Source organism: Cloeon dipterum, chromosome 3 (genome assembly GCF_949628265.1).
Source record: "Cloeon dipterum chromosome 3, ieCloDipt1.1, whole genome shotgun sequence".
Classification (NCBI taxonomy): Eukaryota; Metazoa; Arthropoda; class Insecta; order Ephemeroptera; family Baetidae; genus Cloeon; species Cloeon dipterum.
The window spans coordinates 19,114,500-19,131,889 of NC_088788.1; the positions used below are offsets into that span (position 1 = coordinate 19,114,500).

General features: G+C 43.5%; 1 protein-coding gene across 1 annotated transcript in view; it reads right to left on the reverse strand.

Annotated features, from left to right (window-relative positions):
* The window catches only part of LOC135939659 (titin-like), a 129,067-nt gene that overhangs the window by 95,785 nt on the left and 15,892 nt on the right, over nucleotides 1-17,390 (reverse strand). The window contains exons 16-37 of the mRNA XM_065484147.1: nucleotides 16,679-17,128; nucleotides 16,045-16,236; nucleotides 15,810-15,993; nucleotides 15,616-15,752; nucleotides 14,706-15,361; nucleotides 14,074-14,278; nucleotides 13,868-14,019; nucleotides 13,602-13,810; nucleotides 13,198-13,494; nucleotides 12,979-13,142; nucleotides 12,677-12,811; nucleotides 12,471-12,620; nucleotides 12,087-12,267; nucleotides 11,840-12,033; nucleotides 11,045-11,329; nucleotides 10,811-10,988; nucleotides 10,443-10,594; nucleotides 10,188-10,389; nucleotides 9,765-9,956; nucleotides 9,501-9,701; nucleotides 9,296-9,444; nucleotides 7,797-9,225 (exon numbers count right to left, since the gene is read on the reverse strand). Of these exons, the coding sequence (XP_065340219.1) occupies nucleotides 7,797-9,225; nucleotides 9,296-9,444; nucleotides 9,501-9,701; nucleotides 9,765-9,956; nucleotides 10,188-10,389; nucleotides 10,443-10,594; nucleotides 10,811-10,988; nucleotides 11,045-11,329; nucleotides 11,840-12,033; nucleotides 12,087-12,267; nucleotides 12,471-12,620; nucleotides 12,677-12,811; nucleotides 12,979-13,142; nucleotides 13,198-13,494; nucleotides 13,602-13,810; nucleotides 13,868-14,019; nucleotides 14,074-14,278; nucleotides 14,706-15,361; nucleotides 15,616-15,752; nucleotides 15,810-15,993; nucleotides 16,045-16,236; nucleotides 16,679-17,128 (6,094 nt within the window). The remainder of the gene's footprint in view (nucleotides 1-7,796; nucleotides 9,226-9,295; nucleotides 9,445-9,500; nucleotides 9,702-9,764; nucleotides 9,957-10,187; nucleotides 10,390-10,442; nucleotides 10,595-10,810; nucleotides 10,989-11,044; nucleotides 11,330-11,839; nucleotides 12,034-12,086; nucleotides 12,268-12,470; nucleotides 12,621-12,676; nucleotides 12,812-12,978; nucleotides 13,143-13,197; nucleotides 13,495-13,601; nucleotides 13,811-13,867; nucleotides 14,020-14,073; nucleotides 14,279-14,705; nucleotides 15,362-15,615; nucleotides 15,753-15,809; nucleotides 15,994-16,044; nucleotides 16,237-16,678; nucleotides 17,129-17,390) is intronic.

Sequence of the window (17,390 nt, forward strand, 5' to 3'; positions counted from 1 at the left end):
CAAAGAATTCCGAGCCGCTTGCAAATGTCCGATTGGAACGAGTTGCAAGCGAAAATCACGAGCGATCAATCGACAAGGGAGAATTTGTTTGGTGGCAAAGGGCGGTTGGAGCGCAAGAGGTGCACGAGAAGGAGCGCGCGCGGAGGAATCATCCATCGCGGCTGCTCCCAAAATACTCGCGGCCTATTTTAGCTCTCAGCTATCTGACGAGGAGGAAAGACCGACCCTGCCTCTCTTTCTCTCCCTCTGCACTAGCAGTACACTCCGCGGCACAGCACCGGCCCGCGGAGTGCAAAGCCAACATCTCGTTCGCGCACCCCCGAAACAACACACATTGTTTCTTTCCGCGACACGCATTATTCTTGCCTCGCACGCATACAAATACACACGCCTTTCCATTGCAAACCCGTTCAAAATGCGATTAACGGTCGTTTGCTCAAGAGGTTATTTTAAAAATGCGAAGGAAAGGAACGGTTGCAATTATTTTTGGTCCACCGTCATTAATTTCCTCGGCGTATTTCAAGACTATTTTCTGAATGAAGAATTTCTTTCGAGTTGGAAAGTGACTTTAATAAATAGACTGGTAAAAATCTATTTAAAACGGGTGTTTCCTAGAGTAGAGCTTTATACAGGCCAACAAAATCAAGAACATTTTTTGCATTTTTGGCTATAGTTCATTGAGTTCATTGTTTGTGAAATCTAGCAACAGTTTATCTCTATAATGTGGAATAATGAATTCAGGACCAAGAAACAGTTAAAATTAGGATTTTGACCATTTTTTCTAAAATTTAACGTTTTATCAATCATTATTATTGGATCCCCCTAGTCGCGATCTTGGTTGATGATTTATAACTAGGAGACAGAGTTCGCCGCTTGATAAGCGTACAAACTTCGTGAACGATTTTCTCGCAAATTAAAACGGAAACCTGTGAAATTTTAGCGCTTTAAGAATATTTAAGTTCAAGTTAAAAATTATTATACAGTATTTTTCAGTGTATATCCGCTTTAATGGCTCTCCTCTGAAATTAATAATACAAAAACTCGCAGAAATAGAAAAATCGGCAGTTACCAGTCCATTAAACCTGTATAAATTCACATAAATCTCTTACATCACAGTGTTTTTATGTAAAGACTCCTATACAATTTGTCCCTTTTTATTTTACTTGCGCGTAATTTGTAACAAGATTTGATTGAATTTTTAAAGTTTCTCCTCACATTGTAATTTGAAACAGATTAAAGGAGCAAGAAGATAAAAGTGAAATTCTGTAGTTATTGTGTGTTCCCGATGCATCAGGGCCGGTTTGTTAGTTAGTGGTTGGTGCGTGGTCGCTTACTGGCACAATAAACAAGGTGCGTTTTCTCTTTTTCGCATTGCATTTGATAGCGCGCCTGTTGCTCTTCTCCTTCCTTTGTTGCCTCCCCATTTGCATTTCGCTCGATTTGATGGCTCCCGTTCTTCCTGTGTGCAACTGGCTGAACTGTGGAAATTAATCGTTTAGGCAGAGTATCGCATTGCACGGGGAAATCATGTTTCGCGTGAGGGGGATTATGCAATGGGGATATTTCGTGTAATTTCTTGTGAATAGAAATATTTTTGCTACTGTAACAAAATGACATAGCATTTAACTAACAATAAACTTTGAAAATTATTTCGTCGAATAAATCAAGAACTGAGAAGTCACCATCAACATTTAAAAATTAATAGAGGTTTTTAAGCAGCAACGAAATTTAATTAAAATAAGATTCTGCAACACGTGGCCTAGCTGCAATATTCGTATGGTTAAGAATCGCGAAATGAAGTTACCACCTGAAAAGAATTTCTTTCAATGCCAACAATCTCACAACAAGCAAGATTTCTGCGTGTTTCTCGATCTCGCGTTCTCCGCTCGCAAACACGCTTCTTCTGAGGCAATTAGGGGTTCGTTTCAATCATTAGTGCCGAGCTTTGAGAGTCTGTTGGCTCGCGTCATTATAGTTGAGGGTTCAAAGCTTTTCTGCCGGCGAGGGGAATCGAGTCCGCAACACACCAGCAGCCGACCTTGCGGCCGCAAACCGCAAGGGTCAGGGAATCGTAAGTGTCACAACATCGAAAAGCCTTAAAAATTTGGTAAAGATTCAGAATTTTTATTTTAATATTTACATCGTTTTATGCCTTTCCGTATAAAAATGCAAATATTTTGATCAAAATTAATTAAATAATACAATAAATGTTAATATTTTGTGTAAAGTATTTAGGTAATTCCAAAAGAAGTTGGTTTTTGTAGTCTTTTGTGTTTAAACAATTAATTGCAGAGCACCACATTAAAAAATTTTTCTGAATTTTCAAAGTACTTTGAGAAATATTTTACCAACTCTCCGGACGTTTGTAACTGTCATTAAAAAACACCCATAAACATTCCAAATTTTACGTAATTTAAAATTATTGAATGACTCAGCTCTGCGCAGATTGGCTATATTAGCTGGGGAATTTTTTATACGAAAAAATAAATGCTACGCTCTCGTACTATTAAGTGGCATTTGATAATTAAAAATTTTATCAAATACCTGCAATGTGTGTAAATAATTATTAATTTCTTTTACTTTTCTAAAAATTTCCAATGTTTATGATTTAAATCTTTATTTGTGTATCTTCTTAACGTAAAAATGGCTGGCTCAAAACTACCTGTTGTTCTTTCCCAGAAAGCATCTAAAAATTTAAACCGACGTCTTATTGGCGCGTTTTTACAGCAGTGTGCGCGCTGCTCGGGGAAAAAACGAGCTAACCTCGAACGTGCGCAACCTGAGCCGCACAAGAGCAACAAGTGTAACCTTTTTCTACCTGAGGCTGCCAGGATTGCATGAGAGTGCAGGAGGTATTTTCGTGAAGCAGGTAGCAGGTACCTGATTGAGAAAAGCCGCGGACAAAGCGGCGGAGCAAGTGTACGTGGGGGAGGATAATACATTGAGCACGGCCACAAAAACGCGCATTTCGAAATGTTTTCTATTCTTTGGAGCAAACATAAAAGCATTTGTTCGATCAGTGATATCTTCCTAACGTTTCAGACGACAAACAACTCCACGCGTGTGATTTTTTTCTCGACCGCCTTTTATTGAGCTGGAAATAATTATGTTGCACTTGCTCAATATTTTGAACATGCATTAAAATCACCGACGTTAATATTTTCGATACTACTATGTATTTATTTAATTTCAGAGGGACTTAACAAAATTTAATCTTCCTATTAAAAGTCATGTGCGTGTCAATATCGTTTCAAAACAAGCTGTGTTGTGCTTTCGCTAGGGTGGAATCTAAAAAAAGGCGGGCAAAGAATCCGAATTGAACTGCAGTTTGATTTAATCGAGTTTGAGGCCAGTGGCTCGGGATTTCCTCGGCTCAGCCACAGGTGTTTGTGCCTTAGTGAACCAATAACAAAAGCGTGTTGCTTGGCACACACAGGACTGCTTTCTTTCTAACGCCGCGGATCAAAACCTATTTATAGGCCAATAACTATCGATAACTCTACCGCGGCGGCCGCCGCCGCCACTCTTCCTTCCCCTGAATTTTTTCCCTCGCCCATCCGAGCGAATTGCAGGCTTTATTTTATTGTGTTTTACAGACGGCTTTTTTCTCTTTGTCAGCCAGAAATCACTTGGCTAGACGCTCAAATTAAAACAATTAGATGACGAACTCTCATGTAGCCAAAATGTCGGAGTAATAATGTGATAAAAAGTTAAATTTAAATGGGAAAATCTGCAAATTTTTTAGAAAACAATTAGTAGAGAACATTAATAACGACAACCTAAGTTATTAAGTAGATTTGATCATTTATAGCGACTTTAATTTTTAAATTGAGATGAAATAAAACTATTCTTGAAATTTTTGCGATTGCGAGGGATGAGAAATCGTTTTCCTGCTCGGAAATTCCAGCGCTAAGCGCAATATTGTCGGCAAAACGGGGCTCTGCAATTTATTTGTCATGGAAGCTGCGAGAGGCTGGAGAGGCATGTCTTTGGCACGTTCGCGTCGAGCTAATTTTGGCGCCAAGAGGAGTAAACGAAATTCCATCCATCGCGGCCGCACAGTTGAATCATCTCTTGAATAATTATCCCGCTCAAATAAATAAGCCTTCTAGACGGAAACACGCACATTGTTGGATTTATACGAGAGTCTACGAATAATTGAGAGTTTTGAGCATTAATTCGCCGAGCGGATTGTTCCAATGCGCAATGCGTGTAACGAGGCGTCGTAAATAATGGCGTTGCATTACGTGTGTGGCACCGAAATAGAAATTTTAACAACAAACCGGCAGTGCTGAGTCAACTGGAAATATTTGTGCGTTACTCACGCTTGCCGAATTTAGGACCGAAAATTGTGACCGCGCACAATTAATGAATTTCTGCGTTTTGCACGTTAATCATACTTTGCTGGCATCACGACTCGTTTTCGCGTCATGTTTGGCAAGGATTCGACTAGAGAAAAGAAAGGCAGACGAACAGTTTGCTTGCACTTTATTCATCCACATTTACATCGAGTGATGCAGGCGAGCGAAACGAGCCTTGACTCATCCCCGAGTTACGAATAATAAAGTTCCATCGAAGCTGAGTGAGACTCTTAGTAATTAGTTCCTCTTTAGAAGCTGTTTCACAAGAAAGGGATGAGCAGCGTCGTGTGTGCGCTGCCAAATTAAGAACGAGATAACAAAACAATAAATTAAACGGTTAACCGTGACGTTTACAGATATTTCAATGTTGCTAACTAGAGAGATTACATTTGCTTTTGAAAATGAGTATTACTTGAAGCAAAACAACCCAACGACTGTGAGTAGAACGATGCAGAACGAGCGACGAGAAAATAGAATATAGGCTTCTACGTGCAATAAATTTATAGATAAATTTATTAGTTAGTGATACATTTCTTAAGAAGTCAAATATTCAATTATATTTTACGTGGGAGCAGTTTGAAATTTGAGTTTTAAACTTTGTAGTTTTCAAAGTATTGCTACTTTTGCCGAACTATGAGCGGTTCCCATTGCGTTTGTTGCTGTGCAGGTGTATTTTCCAGAGTCGTCTGAAGGTCAGAATAAAAATTTCAGATCAATTCCGCCAATTTATAATACGCAACTCATACCTGGCGTGGCGTCTGATATCTGAAGGCGACAAAGTCCGTTCCGGAAGAACATTTTCAGATTGGGTCGCGTTCCAAGAAGTCTGCCGTCCTTGCACCACGTAATGCTCGGTTGCGGTTCCCCTAGCACAATGCACTCGATGCGTGCCACGCTCCCGGTTTTCACCGCAATATCGCGCAAGGGCTGCAAATAGTTTTAAAATAAAACGCAATCAAATGGGTTAATGGGATTTTTACTGTTATGAATACTGGAGGCTCCTTCAGCTGCACGCCATCTTCTTTCACGGCTGGCGATATTGATCTTGCTCGAGGTTCAAAATGAGCAATCCCGTCTGGATATGAATCAGGCATCAAATTTTGCATCGAATTTGGAGTATTTATTTACCTTTGCTCCCGTCCGTCACTCTCTGTTTGAAAGTTCGGGGCAGCGTGTGATACCTTTCGTCCTCTTTCGAACCTGATCTTTCGTGTATGATCGGAAACTCAACTGAATCTTTCTCATCGGGGAGGAGCAAAGGGTAGGTTTTGTTTTTAGCCGCAGTGCCTCCTTGCTTGGCGATCCGCTTTTCGCCCGGCAAAACCAGTCCAAACTCGTAGCCAAAGTCGTAGTTGAAGTAGATCAAGCCGGTGTCAGGATCGATTTGTTTCGCGCCTACACACAAATTGCAAAAACAAAATCTCCAATGCTGCCTCGACATTGTGTATACCATAGTTGGACTGCCTCTTCTCTTCTCGGTAAACTCTTGGCTCTGAATGCTCAACATCGCTTTCGTCATTTGCTTCATTCTGAGGCTTTCTTATAGCGCTTTTTATTTCGGTCATGTACTGCTGCGCCTTCCGCTTGAAATCCTGATTCATTTCTGACATCTGTCTCTTGGCTGCGTCTAAATGCAAGACAAGAAGGGGTTTTTAGGAAAATGAAAACGTAAATGCCCAGAAAACGGCGTGTAGGTGACGTGACAGAACAAAATCTAGCAATTTTAAAGCGTTATTTTTTTTACTTTGGATGAGCTTTCAGTTAACCTTCTAAGTCAAGAATAGGGTAAATAATAAATGTTTCAAGAAGAAATACGACAGTGTATAGGCCAAAATTTATTTAGTATTCTCCACTTTGATTAAAATTTTATAATTTAACTTCTTGAATTTATCCTCTTTTGCAACGAAATTTCTCTCTGGTAAAAATTAAAATCCTTTACCCTCAAAGAAAAATTTATGCGCAGCGAGAAAACTTAAATAAAGATCGATAAAAATAATTTCAATCAAAACTGCTCTGTGCAAAAATGTTTTGGTTTATTTTTTTGTTGTCTCGAACCTCTGGCTCCTGCAAAAACTGTGCGTTGCTGCACGTCGCTGTAGCGCCTTTCCAGCGGCATCAGTGGTGGTTCGTCGTGGTCGAAGTAGGACGGCGTGACGCAGCTGGTCGGACGCTGACTCCTCGGCTTCGGGTTGGGCAGCCGTGGCACGACCTTTCGGTACTGCGGGTCGTCCAGATCTTCGCTGCTCGGCTTCCACTTGGGCTTGAACTTGACCACCTCCGAGTCACTTTCGTAGCCGCGCTCCTTGTGCTCGCCACGGACGAATTTGGATGGTTTGGGCACTTTGAATTTTGGCTTGGGAACTCTCACTTCGGCCGGCTTTTTCTCAGCCTGCACCTGCTGGTACGAGTGCTCGACCTTTTTGAATTGCATCCCACCGTTCGGCTCGTTCTTATGCAACTGGTGCGTCGTTGCGGTTGTAGTGCACGAGTAAACGATCACGTCCCTCTTTGATTCGTTTTCGACTTTGCTAATCGGCTCGAAATAATACTTTTTATTGTCAATGTTCGTTCTGCACTTCGAGTCGTTTCGACTGCTCGAAGTGAATTTGCTTTCCTTAGTTCTACTTTTTGCTTCTCTCCCACGCAGAACTCTTGAATTCTGCAAAAGACGAGAGAGCTGTGTCAAATGCCAGCCAGCCAGCTGTGTCTCTTATTTCTATTCGCAAACCCGCGTGCAAATTGATTAATCACTCTGCCATGGTCCATGCAAAATACACTCTCCTTCCCATGCATATTAATTAAAAACCAAAAAATAAAAAAGCAAAATGGTCCGATTGCGAAAATAAAACGGGAAAACTGCGGTGCCACACATTTTACCTTGTCGTGATGCGTGTGAGCGACATTTAGACACGATAGTAATTTACATTGGAGTATATGGTTGCATTTTTCAGCAACTCAGCGTCTCGTTTTTAATTTTTCATTAAAATTGTTAAAACATCGACGAGTAGAAATAAGTATTAAGAATTGTGTATACGTAAAAAAGGAAAACGAAGATATTTAGAAAGAAAAATACGACAAAGATTTACGAAAAATAAAATTCTTGAATAATAACGAAAAAAGCGTCCCTACAATTAATTATTAGTTAACTTGATTAAGTTGGATTTGATCTAATGCGTCATGACAGTGCCCACCTCAGACGGCACAAATGCTGGAGTGACGAAGGTCGGGACCTTAATTTTTGTATTTTGCTGTAATTTAGGAGGTGCTCCCCTAACATTAACCTCTCGCGTTCTTGGTTGCTCACGTGGCGTCTCTTTCTCTACTGCATCATAAAATTCGAAAGCATTAACTCACCTTGCCCACAAATCTTACGCAGATTCATGTCTTAAAGCGTCAAAGGGGAAAGAAAGCAAGCAAAAGCAAAAAACGCCTTACCTGCTGTCGACGACGTCGATCGGACGTGCTGTTCCACTCTGGTCGAGGAGAAACTGGACGAGCTGGTGGAGGTCGTGCCGAGGGCCGACGAGAAATCGCTGAGCGTCAGTCCGTAGCGTCCGAGCGACGAGACAAGCCCGGCCGGCGTCTCGAACTGGGTCGGCGGAAGGGCTTCGGCGCCGGTCGACCGCGCCCTGGCGATCTGGGCCGACGACGGCGGCTGCACCTTTCTGTACGCTATATCCTCCGAGTCGCTCTCATAGGTCGGTTTCCACTTGGGCGGAATTTTAAACTCCTCGTTGGAGCCGTCACGCTCGACAAACGAGCCCTTTTCAAACCTGCTCGGCGTCGGTGGCGGCGGCACCCTGTCCTTCTTGGGACCTTCGGGGGCCGGCTCGAACGGGAATGGTTCCAACTGTGGGAAGGGCTCGAACGCCTTCACCGTGAAAACGGGTGAAATGGAGCGGTGGCTGTCTGGTGACTGCTGCACTTTGCGGGCCTGGGCAGGCGACGACTTGGGCGCTCTTGGCATCGGTGGTGACGTGTCCATTTGCCCCCATCTCTTCTTCGCCTCGGATGGCTTCACGCCCCGGTCGGTCACCACGTTTGGATTGGGAGGCGCCTCCTGCGTCGACTCAGAAGATCTCGTGATGCTCATCTCCTCCTTGATGTCCTCGGTTTCGTACTTGGTTTTGTGAACGAGATCGGTTGTCTCCGCGATGTAATGTCGGACTTCTGGCTTGATCGGCTGGAAGAACGGCGCCGGGGTCGGAACCATGAGCGGCTCGCTGTTCTCCTTGACTTCTGTCTTAATCTGGCTGAATGAATCATGGCTTTCCTCCTTCCGCCAGGGCACCGTGGTCTGCTTGATGCTACTGTCGAACGAGCTTTGAGGCGGCCACGTTTGTTTCTTCAGGCCGGCGGAACCCTCTCGCTCCCTCACGTCTGTCGTTGTTGTCTGCTGAGTCGTGCTTTGCGAGTCCGTTGCGTAACTCTTCGTCTCCATTTTGTGCGCCCACAGTTTCTCCATCTGCAGCGCTTCGTTGCTGGGCCGCGGAGAGGCTGAGCGATCAGGCACATCATTTCTGGCTCTCAGCGTGTCTTGTCTGGAGCCAGGGCGTGGAGACATCGGTCTATCGTTGCACTCGGCCCTGGAAGGGGTCCAAAGCTTTTCCATGGCGATGCCCTGGGGGTTGGGCAAACGCCCTCCAGGGGCCGGCGACGCGTTTCGCACCACCTCCGACCCGTTGAGTTGCGTTGACGAGAACGTAGTCTTTGACATTGTTTGGGACGTCTCTTGGAACGAACTCTGGAAGGTGCTCTCAGACTGTCGCGTGATCTGGTCGACAAAGTTTTGCGTCGCTGGCACGTTGCTCTGAGTTTTCACCTCGACTTCCTGCTTAACTGGCTGAGGCTCCAGGAGCCGTTTCTAGAATCACGTGCAAAAATTTTAATTGTTTAAACTATTAGTGGCTGTGCTGAATATTTGGAAACAGTACCTCTTCCTCAATGTCCTCAAACACCAATTTCTTGACCTCGAGAGTAATTTCTGGTTTGGCGTCAACGACCAGGAAATCGGCACTGCTAATAGCTTCTCCTCCAGAGTTAACTGCTTTGACCGAGTACATTCCGCTATGCGAGAAGCTCGCTGTTGATCGTAAAAATTTATGAATCCGTCCCCTTTTTGGCTTCAAAAGCACTCACCTTGATCGATAACGACATAGTGGCAGCAGCCCTGTTGCTTAACGGTGATGCCCGGTATCGTCTCAATAGACACTCCGTCCTTGAACCAGCTCACCGTTGGATCGGGGGTGCCAGCGACCTCAACCTCCAGTCTTGCCCTCTCGCCGGCTCCAATCATCTGTGCTTGCAGTCTGCGCGCAATGACGGGCGGGAAAATGGTTTCTATGTGAACCAAAAAACGATGTTTATAGAATTGAATCTAAACCGTTGGCAAGCAGCTCTTACTTTTCACCACAATGTCCGCGGTCGAACTGGCGTAGCCAGCTTCATTTTCGGCTTTACAAGTGTATTTGCCCGCGTCGTTAACCGCGACTTCTTTGATCATGAGGCTCACTTTGTTGTGTTTGAATGTCACCTCGCAGTTTGAAGGCAACTCTGATCCATTTTTGAGCCACGTTACGTTTGGCGTTGGATGACCTGATTTCAGCATTTTTAGACTTGTGCATATTTCAAAATTCCATTTAAATTGTCTCCTTCAAATTCCAAACAATTATATGTTTTGGTCGTCAATATAAAATTTTTTCAAAGTTACAACACATTTTTTTCATTTATTTAACGTTGAATTTTGCTACTAGTTATTTTCTTTTTTAAAAGGAGATATTTCTGACGTTGGAAGTAACTTTGTACGCGCAAAATGTATATACTGACCGTCAACAATTCCTTCTAAAAGGATGTTATCGCCTTGGTCCACGATTTTGCCATTAAGAGGCGAAATAAACTTGGGCGCCACCGGCTTTCGCTCTTTTGGTACAAGCAACGCTGTTGGTGGCTGCTCCGTGCTGAATTGGCGTTGACTCAGCGGCTGTTCGTTGCCGACCACGTGCACCTGCTCTACCCTCTGCATCTGTAGCTATTCAAGGAAGGAATGTGTAACACCGAAGCTTTTTAAAAGTCAAAACTTACTATTCGGTTCCGATTTTCGTGGAAACTTCGCGTTTCCGTTTCAGTTCGCGAACCTTGCACGGTCATGTGACTAGTCTCGGTAAATGACGAACTCTGCACTGGTGTTTGCTCCAGAGCACCTTGGTCTATTTCCAAAAACTCTTCAGGAATTGCTATAAAATAATAATAATTTTTACCGGAATAAAATCAAAATATTTTAAAATATTCATGTGAAAGTATATATCTTTAAAATTGTTTGATTATTTTTTAAATAAAAAGGGGGACGTGTAGTTTACATGGGTCAAACCCGTTAGGCAACTTTTGAAAGTCCGTTTTGTAAGCAAAGCATTTGTAACGAAAGCTATATATATTTCGCAATTTTAAATTACCTTCTACTTTCAACCGCGCTGAACTCATCGCTCTACCAACGTCGTTCTCTGCGACGCAAGTGTACATTCCAACGAGATCTTGTCTCGTCTCGGGAATGGTCAGGACCTGTCTCTGTCCACTCGTGGAAATCAAAAAGTCTCTTCCAGAGACGGGCGTATCATTGAACATCCATTTCACCTAGAATTTCAGAAGCCGTTGAAACGCCGATCTAATCGCGCAGCGTTGCAACTCACTTTCGGCATTGGCTTGCCGACTACAATACATTCAAATTTGGCGGAATCGCCGTGGAAAGCACACTGATCGTGCAGTTGCTCTTTGAACGACGGCTTGGCCTGCACCAAAGCTTTGTGAAAGAATTCGGGGGTGTCCGAGTCTTGATGACTTCGTACAATAAGGTGGGCGAAGCATTTGGCATTGCCAAGCGAGTTAATAGCTTTAGCGGTGTACACACCTCTGTGCACAACCTGAGCGTCGTTTATGACGAGGCTCACTTTACCACTTTCTTCATCATGCACCATCTAAAATTAGTGACGAGAAGAGAACGTTTATATGGAACATTATTATACTGCCTCAAGTTTGAAGATTGTTTATTTTTCTTTTTAAGATTTGTTATCCAACATGTAAAACAGTCTGAAAAGTATACCAATCACCATAGATTTGCACTTTTTACTAGCTGAAACTATTTCTCTCTGTGTTAAAAATGCGGCTTGTGAGTTACCATTTTTGCTTGAACGTGCATTTAAAATATCATTTGTATTTAATTTGTTTTGTAATTTTTTAAAACGAAGTTTAAATCCTTTTTGAACTAGAAAAGTTTAAAAAAATTCTAAAGATTTTTGTGTTGTATTTTGCTACTAAAATTCATCGAAAGTTTTGAATAAAAAGCGCAAATCTACCTATCACCATAGAGAAAGAACAAATAGACATAACAAATAAAGCACCGCTAGCCAAATTTTTGACGTTCCAACACCACTGATATCCCAATTCGCCTACACCATAAGAATAAATTCAAAATGCAAGCAACTTACGCTGACTCCGTCAGTGGCACTTATCGGATTGTTGTTAATTAACCACTGAATCTGGGGAGTGGGTTTGCCTTCAACTTCGCACTCCAGTTTAGCTGTTTCTCCTTCGGGCACCAGAATGTCCGACAGCAGAACTATAAACTTGGGTGGAAATCCGACAATTCGGGGCGGCTCTGCAAAGAACTCGGCGGCTTTGCCTTAAAAATAGTGAGTTTTAATTTCGAACTTTAAATTTCATTGTTCAGCTTACCACGTATCTGAACTGAGCACGTGCTAGACACCTCACCGCCCGAGTTAATTGCAACCACTTTGTACTCGCCGGCATCATCTGTAGTGACGTGCTTCACCAGTAAAGTGCATCTGTCGCCTTTGAATCCAAGCTGCACGTACTTTGACTCCTTGACCGGAGATCCGTTGTGATACCAAATGACCTTAAAGAACACATATTTTACTCAATGTAAATTTTATTAAATTAATTTCTGCGAGAAAACCCCTAAAATATTTAATAGACTCCCACTGTCGAGCAATTAAAGAAATTCTCTGCAACTAATACTGTGGCTAAGAATTTTGTTTTTGAGGTAAAGTCCTGCAGATGGGGCCTGCTATTTGTGAAAAATTATAGGGATAATCGAACCTCTGGTTCAGGATCTCCAGATATGATAGTGTCCAGTTTGAACTGGTCACCTTCTTCTGCGTCAGCGTCTTTTAATTGCATTTTGATCACTGGCTTGGTAACCTGGCTTTCCAGTTCCATTTGCGGTGCAGGTGCATGCTTGAGTATTTCCTAAGAATTTGCAATAGATTTAAAAGAATTAGGTGCTATCACAGAAATAGACTCACTTTGACCGATATATTGCAAGAGCTGACTGCTTCTCCAGCAACGTTTTTGGCGCTGATCACGTAAACGCCAGAATCTTGCGGAATCACTTGAGGCACGGACAAGAAACACTTGAATTTATCTCCGTCCCTTACGACCTAATAAAACAGCATCGTGAGTGAAAGCAGGGCATACGAATTCCGTCTGAAGGTTGGAGTTTAAGACCAATAAAATATTTTAGGATAGGTAGTAAAGTGAATTTAGGACTGCTAATTATTTAAATAAAACTTTGGCAGGACCTGTAAATTAATAATTCAAAACTAACCTTTACTTCTTTGGATTGGTCAATCGGCAAACCGTCCTTGGACCACGAAAATATCGGTTCAGGCGATGCTTCAATCTCGCAGTGAATCTCGTATTTTTCGCCCACCAACGCCGTTGACGCTAGCAATGGCATGAGGAAAATAGGCGCTTTTGACCTCACCTTAGCTGCATCAAAAATTATCATTTATAACATCATAAATTTTTAGCGTTAACATCTCACGTTCTACAATGAGATTAGCCTCAGAGCGGCAGTTTCCAAGCCGGTTGTAGGCCTGGCACAGGAAAATAGCCTCATCCTCGAGAGACACTTCGTCCAGGACAAGCACCGCGTGGCCGTTGTTGAAGCCGATGGTGTAGTCGGGCGACGAGTCGACGCACACGCCATTTTTGTACCACTGGACGGTGGGTAGAGGATAGCCATGCACGATGCACTCGAGCTGGTGGCTGCTGCCCTCCTTCACTCGCGCACTCTCCAGCGTTTTAGTGAACGTTGGTGGGCTTACCGTCGGAACAGGCTCTGCAAAATTGACAAATGTCAGCGTTTGTTCCAAACTAACAAATTTCCAGTGGGATATTTTTCTTTTGGCTAAATAATTTTCTTTGAGAGTAGAATTTATTCCCAACCTTTCACGGATAAGGTCGCTTCGACTTCGGCTCTTCCAGCCTCGTTTATGGCCCTGCACGAAAATCTGCCCGCGTCGTCCTGCAGCGTTTTCGTGATTTCCAGCTTGCAGATGCCTTCTGTCATACGGGAGATTAGGTAACGAGGGTTGTTCTCAATTGAAGAGCCATTTCTGAGCCACTCAATATTTGGATCTGGCTCACCAGTAACTCTGAAAAAGAAATTAAACTTAAAGTTATAAATTTAAGTATTGGGTTGGTAATTTCACCTGCACTGGAATGCAAAATCGCTTCCCTCTGTGATGACCGCGCTGTTGAGCGACTCGATGAACTTGGGAGGGAAGGCGCTAGGCAGGGTCTGCGTCGATTCTTCTCTGTGCGCCTGGAGCTTGGCCTTCATTAACTCCTCCTGCGCCGCTGCCTGCATTAAATTTTATTTCGTTGAAGATCCCAAAGGCATCACTTAAAAGCAAACCTCCGCGGCAGCCCTGAGCGCCGCATCCTTTTCAGCCGCTTTCTTGGCCGCCTCGATTTCAGCCTCAATCCTCGCCGCCTCCGCGGCCCGTCGCGCGTTCTCTGCCTCAGCCGCTCTTCTGGCCTCCTCGGCCGCTTGTGCAGCCAATTTCATAGTCTCAGCTTCAGCCACCTTCCTCGCGTCCTCAGCTGCCTGAAGAGCGAGTCTGAAAAATGTATTAAAAAAAAATCGTTTTGGTATTTGAAGGCCATTTTTATAGCTACGCCAATAGGAAAAATTAAAACTAATTAAGTAAAAATAAACCAAATTGATTATATACTTCATTAATTTCAGGAAATAGAATATAAAATGGCTATACTCCCATGTGTGGTGAGGACTGCTGGGCTCAAAATTTCAAGAAAGAGTGATAGTATATTTCGCCTTTAATTAATCCACTTCTTAATTTTCCTCGTATTTTAAAATAATTCTTTTGTCTTTTAAAATTTTTTTGTTTTAACAATTATTAGTCAAGTATTAAACAAAAGTGACCTGTATCTTACTCTCACACTCTTTTCTTGTCTTAAAAAATAATTAGAACCTACATGACGGTTTTGCCAGTGAGAAAATCTGACGATTTTCCCGTATTTTCATACCTTTGTGCTTCAGCTTGAGCGAAATATCTCTGTTGCTCAGCTACCATTTTGGCCGCCTCGGCCTCTGACACCCTTCTCGCCTCCTCCATGGCCTGTGCCGCGGACCTGGCCGCTTCAGCTGCAGCCGCTTTTCTCGCTTCGGCGGCTGCCTCGGCCACCAGGCGTTCCATGTTAGCCTCGGCCGCTCTCCTGGCCTCTTCAGCCGCCAGGGCAGCCGACCTTCTGGCCTCCTCCTCGAAGGCTCTCTGCGCCTCCAGTAAGGCAATTCTCGCCGACTCGCTGTCCCGTTTCCTTCGCCGCTCGTCCTCTTCCGCCGCGGCTGCTCTGGCTGCGTCGGCCTCGGCCGCACGCCTAGCCACCATCTCCATCTCGGCGGTCAAGCGAGCGGTCTCCATCTCTGCCCGGCGCTTCGCGTTCTCCGCCTCCTCAATGGCACGCCGCGCAGCGTCCGACTCACTTGCTCTTCTGGCCTCCTCGGCGGCCGAAGCAGCCTGCCTGGCCACCTCGGCTTCAGCCGCCCGGCGTGCCTCCTCTGCAGCCCTGGCCGCCGCCCTCGCGGCTTCCTCCTCGGCTTCACGCTTGGCCTGCTCGGCCTCCACAGCCTTCTGTTTGGCCGCCTCAGCTTCGGCCTTCGCAGCGGCCAAGATTTCAGACTCCTGTTGGCAAAGGAAAGATTAAATTTATCATAAAAATTAAATCTAAAATCAGGTGTTGGCATAAAATTTGCATTATCACCAAAGTCACTTTTTTAATTAAATCGTCTATCTATAAGGCGCGAAGTATTCATTTTTCTGGTCTCAAATTAATATTTGAACAACCTATATATCAATTTTTAATGATTCAAACTAAAAAATAACAATTTGATTTTTAATTTGTTTCCAATTTACTTAAAAAACCTGGATTCAGTTACCTTTTGCAGTCGTTCCTTCTCGTCATTCTGCAATTTTTGAGTTAGCGTGATTAATTCCGTGTTCACTATGCTGAACGACTCAATCATCTCTTTGCTGTCAATGAAAACGGTGGTGATCTGCTTTATCTTGCTGTCGCCTGGTATTTCAATCAAAAATATTTTATAGAAATCAATCAAAAAAATAATAATCCCACCATATAACTGCGAAGCAATAAATTTTATCTGTTCGATCCGCTCATCCTGCTTGGCCTCTCCTGATTTCAGGAATCTGTCAACCTCGTCAAGCAGGATCGATGCTTCTTCAGGCGTTTTCACGGATGTCGACCTGCGAGCAATTGTCACCAAAAGTCGACTTCCCTCCTTGAACCACTCCTCAGCCTGCAAAGTCTCATTTAAAATGCAAAAGTCGGTCAAAAAGTCTCGTCCCACCTGCTCTAGCAGAATAAAGTACTGAACGCTGAGGTCGATAAGGCGTTTGACCTCGGCCACCTGTGACCTGAGGCCTGCCCAGCGAGTGTGTAGTCGCTCCAGCTCCTGCTGCACGTGGTTGGCCGACATGTGCTCAGCGCTGGTTAATCTTTCCGCCGTGCTGATAAATGTAGTCACACGACGTTCTAATAGCTAAAATTAAAAGCAAAAGGTTTACTCTGACACTAAATCAAGTACAATTTTACCGTAGTAGACAAAATCAATATTTTTAATATATATAATATTTTAAATCCTCGGTAGTTTAGTGGTCAGTATCCCCGTTTTGGCCTGTCACGCGGGAGACTTTGATCAAACGGTGTTTGAAAAGGTATATTTCTGTCTACGTTTCCTTTTTAACTTAGCCAATTGATATAAATGAAGTCATTAAGCCTACTGTAAAAAGCGACTGTAATTAAAACATTAAATAAACTAGTGGATTTTACGTGGCTAGACAAACAACAAGGGATATGAAAGGTTAAAAAATTGTAACATTAATTTTGTTAACTAATCCCGTGTGGTTTATTTCCTTTTTCATGTTAAAAAACATTGAATTTCATGCACCCTTTATATTTTAAAATGATTTCACGGTGTTTACCTCAATGGTCTTTTCAAAGGTGACAAAAGCCTCCTGGTTTGCCCTGGCGGTAGAAAGCGACTCGCCGAGCTGTCCACGCACTCTGCTCATTTGGGCGCCGAGTTCGGCGAGCTGCGTATTGAGCTGCTGGAGGTCGGCGTCGAATTGGCACCTTTGCAGGTGCTGCTCCATGCTCTCCTTGCGCTGCAGCCAGTTTTGCTCCCAGACCTCCTCCTTGCGGCTGAAGATGTCGTAGATCTTCCGCTCGTCCAGCAGGGCAGCTTGCTTCGGCTCCTGCCTCTTGATCTTGTCCACCACCTGCTCGATTTGCGCCGAGTTGAAGCGGAACAACTCCATCACGATGTTCTTGGATGCTTCGTGCTCTTTGATCATTCTCTCCACGCTCACCGGGTCGGTCGGCAGGATTGTTGACATCAGCTGGTTAGCCACATTGTCGGTTGTTTTCTCTAGCTGACATTTGGAGATCAAAAGAAATATTATTATGTATTTTTAATAAATTTATAAGATGTTTCGTTGGAAAGAGAAGCTTTAGATTGAGTGAGAAAGATTTTACATCCAGTATTGCAAGAAAAGTTTGATCACCATGGATAGATTAGGAAATTTCATCAGCTTTCAGATTAGGTGCAGTTTTTTGCTCTGCGGTTATATGTTACAAAACCTACAGAGCACTGCAAAAAAAATTGGAAAAATTAAGATTTTTAATTAGAAAATT